The sequence below is a fragment of the Clarias gariepinus genome, chromosome 22 (genome assembly GCF_024256425.1).
Source record: "Clarias gariepinus isolate MV-2021 ecotype Netherlands chromosome 22, CGAR_prim_01v2, whole genome shotgun sequence".
In the NCBI taxonomy this organism is placed as follows: domain Eukaryota; kingdom Metazoa; phylum Chordata; class Actinopteri; order Siluriformes; family Clariidae; genus Clarias; species Clarias gariepinus.
The window spans coordinates 21,168,859-21,175,009 of record NC_071121.1 but is presented as its reverse complement, the minus strand read 5'-3'; the positions used below and the strand labels follow the sequence as shown (position 1 = coordinate 21,175,009).

General features: G+C 37.1%; 1 protein-coding gene across 6 annotated transcripts in view; it reads right to left on the bottom strand.

The window, feature by feature from the left end:
* Positions 1–521: 521 nt before the first annotated feature.
* si:dkey-151g10.3 (serine/threonine-protein kinase WNK3) overlaps positions 522–6,151 on the bottom strand; it is a 56,400-nt gene continuing 50,770 nt past the window's right edge. For 5 of the 6 annotated variants that reach the window (XM_053482879.1, XM_053482881.1, XM_053482882.1 and 2 more), the window contains 5 exons: positions 5,351–5,682; positions 4,789–4,997; positions 4,487–4,585; positions 3,822–3,988; positions 522–2,873 (listed from right to left, as the gene is read on the bottom strand). In XM_053482879.1, coding sequence (XP_053338854.1) covers positions 2,571–2,873; positions 3,822–3,988; positions 4,487–4,585; positions 4,789–4,997; positions 5,351–5,682 — 1,110 coding nt within the window. In that variant the 3' untranslated portion in view covers positions 522–2,570. Of the gene's footprint in view, positions 2,874–3,821; positions 3,989–4,486; positions 4,586–4,788; positions 4,998–5,350; positions 5,683–6,151 lie in introns of those variants that run through there. The other variant, XM_053482883.1, reaches the window with a different exon arrangement.

Below are 6,151 nucleotides of genomic sequence, written 5' to 3'. Positions count from 1 at the left end.
TTCTGACAGCTGGGAGTAAGAGGAGCCGCCTTCTTGCATCCATCCTACATTTTTTTTAGATTTGCAGTGGAAAGTATCTTAAGAGTAGCTTAATTTTTCCATGCAGTGGAGCATGTATGTGTTCATGAGATTTACTAAATTGCAGCAGGCAAAACAAAAGCACGTATGAAAAGCTATGAAAAGTTATTTTGCCTGCATGCTTAGCATGTAGTCATTTTGCATCTTTAGTCACATCTAATAATTCTTGCCATGTCCAATTTGTGTTAAATCTGAGTGATTACTTGCTCACTAAACATGGTTTTAATAACAAAAAAGGTTGTAGGTCTTAGTCCCTCATCGTCTGAGGAGGTGGAAACAGTGAACCATTTTAAACTCTAAGTATTCAGCATTCAGTTGTATTCACTTTTAACAAAAAAACATCTGTGAATAAATGTCACTTTTTTGAGAATTTGGAGACCTCTGCTGGCAGAACTGTGTGTTACAATTTATTAACCAACTTACCACACAGAATGAGAATCTCATTTTGGAGTAGAACACCATCGTTTAATCTGATTAGTTACAAACAGAGAAAATCAACAGTTGCATTAGTTGTCATTTTACAGAAGCTAAATTACCTCCAATAAAGATTTAATCATAGTATAGATCACAAACCTTTAATTGTTGGTGCTCAGTTTGATGAATTTGGGGTTCCCTGTTTAGGTTAACCATAAAAATGAACAATTTGGTTTCCCATATAAATAAGATTGAATTGCAATGAAAACATCTTAAAACTTTCAGGAAAGTAAACAAATAACAAATGTAGAAACCTCTGAAACTGAAGCAGGGGAACTTCACCAACAGAGCTGAGAACCAAAGTGACCGACCAAAAGGCAGCCACAGCTTCTGCAACACCAGTCAGAACATTTTACTTTCTTCTATTTGTTTTTTTTTACAAGCCTAGTTCAAAATACAAAAATAATGCTTTCTTTTAGATTACATTTTGGTAACACTTCAGGATAAAAAGGGCATGAGACAAAATGTTAGTGACTTGACAGCACAAACTCACTACTGGTAATTACAGTATGTTGGTTGTCCCACAGAAAACAAAGAACCGACACAGATTTACAGGAACTGTCGAAAAATCTCCAGAATCTTGTGCAACATTCATGTCCACTTAACATCCACAAGGTCAACAGTTACATTACAAAACATATTTCTGTCCTAGTCCTTAGGTTTCTTTTTTTTGTCTCATCCTTATAACAGACATTTGAAAAATACAGGCAATTTTCTTAATTTTCAACCAAAAGCCTTCTGTCCTATACACTGTGCTCCAAAGTAATAAGCCCCCAATGGTTAAAACATTTTTTAAATAACATGACTGATTTTTAAGGTCTGTCTACAAAGAATACAAATGTGAAAGCAAAACCCAGGGAAAGTGGACTAAGCAAGCACAAGATAAAAAGCCCACACTTAATGTCAGTTTTGTCTGTATGTGTGTGTCCGTATAATGCAATTTTATTCACTGGGTTGTGCATGAGATATAGGTAAATTTATATACATATATGTAAACAGTTATTTTTTTTAAGGCTGGCCTTAAACTCTCAAGGAGGAATGCACTTAAATGCTACTCAGAAAGAAAACACGTTGTCAAGTGCAAATCTTGTGTTCTTAAATTCACTTGGTAGTTTCAAACAAAGTATATCACTCATCAAACAACTTTACAATTAAATAAAATTTAGTCTGATGAGGAACATACATTATCTGCTTATAGTTTTTATCTAATAATGGTTATATTGAGAGTACATTGTTTGTAAAACAATGCGCAGGCTCAAAGTTTAATGTGCTCAGAGAGATGCAGGAAATTGTGCGAAACACACTATTACGAGACTGGGCTTCTCCTAAAACCTCCTGTCCTGCAGAACTTTACTGAAGAGTCTGCATAAAAGAAATAAGAAATACTGCCATCAGTGCTGTTTTAAATTTCTATTGGACTGGACGATTTAAAAAGTTTCTCCAGTATTCAAATCGGATTATTCATGTTATTACCAAAACAATCCAAATTTTATTAATACAAATATTATTCTTTGTGAAATGAAGGAAACTTGAACATGCCGTGCATCACATTGTAAAATGGTATTTAAGTTGGTCACATGACTGAGGCCATGGTTCCGAGGTACCTTTCTTCATGCTCTGTGCTGAACATGCAATTGCTCTTGCTGTTTATTAAGACGCTTTGTGCTTTACTTTCTTAAAATGGCAACTTCCTGTTTAGTATCTAAACAGTAAACAGCCATGTTTACTGTCTCGAAAAAGATTTCTTTATACAGACACACATTACACTGGTGCAGAATTGGATGAATTCCAATATTGATTACTAATTGCACTTTAAAAAAATTTCATTTCAATAGTCATTATATTAGAACTGCTGTTGAATTAAAATAAAAAGAGATAATGTCAAAAAGTTATTTAAAATCTTTATATATGTTCACACCAAGAAGAATCAGACTTCCTGTTTGGCTTTCACATTCTCAAAGTGGGAATCTTCACTCTCCTTCCCCATCCTTTCGTACTGCTGTCCTATTGAAGAAGAATCAGGCATTTGTGGAGGAGCAAGCGGTTGTGGAGGAGGAGGTGATAGTGGTTTGTGGGGCTGGAACGGCTGTAGGAGGAGTAGTGTCGGGTGTGAGAGAGGTGGGTACACTGGAGACCGGCATGCTGGGCTCGCTATACTGAAGCGGTTGAAAAGTCTGAACATGGAGGATCTGCTGTGATGTAGAAGAGATGGAGGGCTGAGTGCAGGCAGGAGCGGGGTTGCCTCCTCCCGTGCTGCTGGCTGATACGGGAGCACTCGTGGGATTTAGGGAAGTGGTCGGGAACCAGGCTGCAGGTGAAGACTGAAGACAGACATACAGAAAATATCAATATATGCTTTAAACACAAGACTCAAATGTTGGGGGATTGCTGAAATGTGCAGCAAATTAATAAAACCTGGAAGGATAATACTGAACTGTGAAGAAAAGTACTCCAATAAAAAATAATTAAAGACTGTGACCAAATATCACTTAAACTCTTGGTGATGTAGCATCATGAAAATAAACAGAAGAAATCCCAGCCATGTTTACTGTGTCAAAGTAAAAATTAGGATTGCGACAAAACAGCTTGTGGCCATAAGAAAACCACTTTATTGAGTAAAAAGGATTAAATCTGCTACAAAGGATAAAGAATTGAATTTTTAAGCAGTTCGGCTACTGTACAAGTGTTATGACCTGGTGTTGCTTTAGTTGGTCAGGTCTAGGCTCAGCAACATTATGTGGTAATAAAATGAAGTCAGCTGCTGACCTGAATTGAGTTGAATAACATTATTTTATGTTTGCTTTTCTTTTCTAATGGCTCAGATGGCTTTTCTGATAGATATACAATATTTTAGGACAATAATGCCAACATTCATTGGCCTTAAGTTGTGAATGAGTGGATCTGGGATCATGAGGAAGGATCATGAGATGGCCATCAGGGTATTCTGACCTTTAAAGAGTGGTTTGATTTTCATGTGATCAATTCAAGATCTCAGCCAAAAATTAAGGCAACTCTGGATGAAAATAATGTTATAATGTTGCATGAAAGCTGTTGAAACAAAACTGCTCATTATAATCAAAGCTGAAGACAATACAACTCTATATACGCTGTGTAATATATTATAATAAGTGTAAATTCAAAATATAGTTGAATGCAATTTAATTTAAAAAAGTCAATAGGCTTTAGGAATTAAGAATGGATACTCTACATGCATAACAATCAGCACCTCTATTATACATTAACAGATCATGTGGTTGAACTTGCCTTACCTCAGTGAGCTGGTTCCAGCCACCTAAATCCTGTGCTTGTTGAATTTGCTTGAGTTGATTGAGGGAAGGTTTGGGGGTGGTAGGTCCAGTAGCCTCCATTGTCCAATCATCTACTAGTTTGTGCAGTTTTTCTGTGAAGGTACTTTCTCTATTGGATAAAACCTGGGCTAAAGGAAGGCAGACAGACACAATGGCATGGCATTGCTAAGATATACAGTACTTAGCAGTAGGGGTTGACTAGACTAGTCAATTAAACCACTTGTCCCTGCTGTGAGATGCCAATTAGTAGAGTGGTTGGATGATATGGTATGCAAGAAAGCAGTCAAACGAAAAGGTATCCAGTATACTTTAATGAACTGCTAGTCTAACAATATTTCAAATTAAATGGAGCCAATTATACAATCAACTGCACAAGAAGTTTAGGCTTTTCCATTAACAATTGATATCACATCATGAAGTAAAGAGACGTGCACAAACTGCTCAACATGGAATTCCTTCAGCGGTTATTAAAAACTACATTTCTAATAATATCCATGCAGTACATCAGAATGAACTCCATTTGATTATTTTTGTAAAGTAAATCAAAATTTGCAGTTCTGCCACCCCGAATGCACACTGAGCTGAGAATCCTTATGGTGTTGTGTTGATCTGTGTTAATTTCACACCTGTCTTAGAGGCCAGTGAAGCTGATTTTTCAGGTTTGCAGTACGAATGTAGTCTGTTTGGCTCTTCACCAGAGTAACTGCTGGATTGCTGTAGAGAACCTGAGAGTAGGTATAAATACACATTCCAGCTTTATTAGGGCATATGCATCACATGAACCTTCTAAACAGAAGGTTACACTACACAGTGTAACAACACACAAATACTCATCAAAAGAAGACCTTTATCAAACGTACTGCTTACTGTTTATGCTAAATTTATACTGCTTAAGAACTCTTTCCTTTTACAAAGAGATGGTCAGCACCTTGGTGTGTGACTCCATTATTGTCAGTGTGGGAATGAGGACGAGTGCGAAGTTTGGGTTTGGAGGGGCGGGGTCGGCGGGGGGAAATGGCCAGCGATGTCACAGGCGACGGAGGCTGATGGTGATCTTTCAGACTGCGCAGTTGCTTGTAGAGCTCCTGTAGTTCCTGCTTCTGCTGTGCCTGTAGTGACACCACCTCCTTAATATGCCTGTAAGAGGTAAAAATTAAATTTACTACAAAATATAATACAATAAAACATGATAAACAAGATATGGCTTTAATTATGGCTGAAAAAAAATTAAAGAGGCAAAATTTATACAGCGATTACTAATTGAATTTAAAATAGTTTCCTAGAAGAGAAGTCAAAAAATGTAAACGAAAAAAATTAATAAATAAATAAAATAAAAACTAAAACTAATACCAGATGCCTCAAAAAGTATTCTAAAATTGTTACTTTCTATTTCTCAAAATTTTTTGCAGAATTTTCTGTTCTGTTAAAATGATGGCTATTAAACATTCTATACAAGAATGCCTGCTTTTATATTAAAAGTCATGCTTTACTTTTCTCTTAGTTGCTGCAGCTCCCTCCTCAGGTCCTCATCCTCAACCTCACTCTCATCATCACTGCTTCCTGTTGGAGAATGTGTGTGGCTACGTAGTGGTTGGTGGTAGCCTACTGGGATTGTTCTTTCTTCCTTCTCGCCGTCTTTAACTTTTGTCTTCCTTCTATCCTTTTCCAGGTCTGGAGAGACAGGAGAGCTGTCTGTGAGCGGCTCATCTTTCTCCTCTGCCTTCATGATGGAAAAGCGTCCCACGGTCTTGGGAACATTTCTGTGGTTTGATGCTACCTTCACTGTAGGTGTCGGGTCCTCAGGCTGGGTGACTGGGGTCACCTGGTAGGGCAAAAAAAACATCCTCACCTCTTTTTCTGTCAAGTGAAATGTCATGTTGCAAGTCTCCCTTTTGGCTTCTTTAGAGCAATTACTTAAAATCATTTGAAAAACAGATACAAACCATCAAATTCAACAAAAAGTAGGGGTCTAAAGGCTTTACAAATACAATGCCACTGTTCATAAAACACTTGGGTAAGCTCTAAGATAGAGTTGGTGTTTGCAGTAATAAAAATTTCAGGTTTCTTATAGAATGAGTACTCATAGCACTGGATATCTTCTCTATGCATTTCTCAAAAGCTCTAAGTTTAATACACCTCCTGTACTGGCAGAAAACTTCAGCCTAAAGATTGCATCTTTTCAGCCCACTTACAATTAACACAAAGTAAAAAGAAAAGTAGGTCTAGTCAAGCCCAGCCTTAATTACAAGGCATTGTGCAATGCAAGATCCCAAGAAAGGTAGATGTGCTCT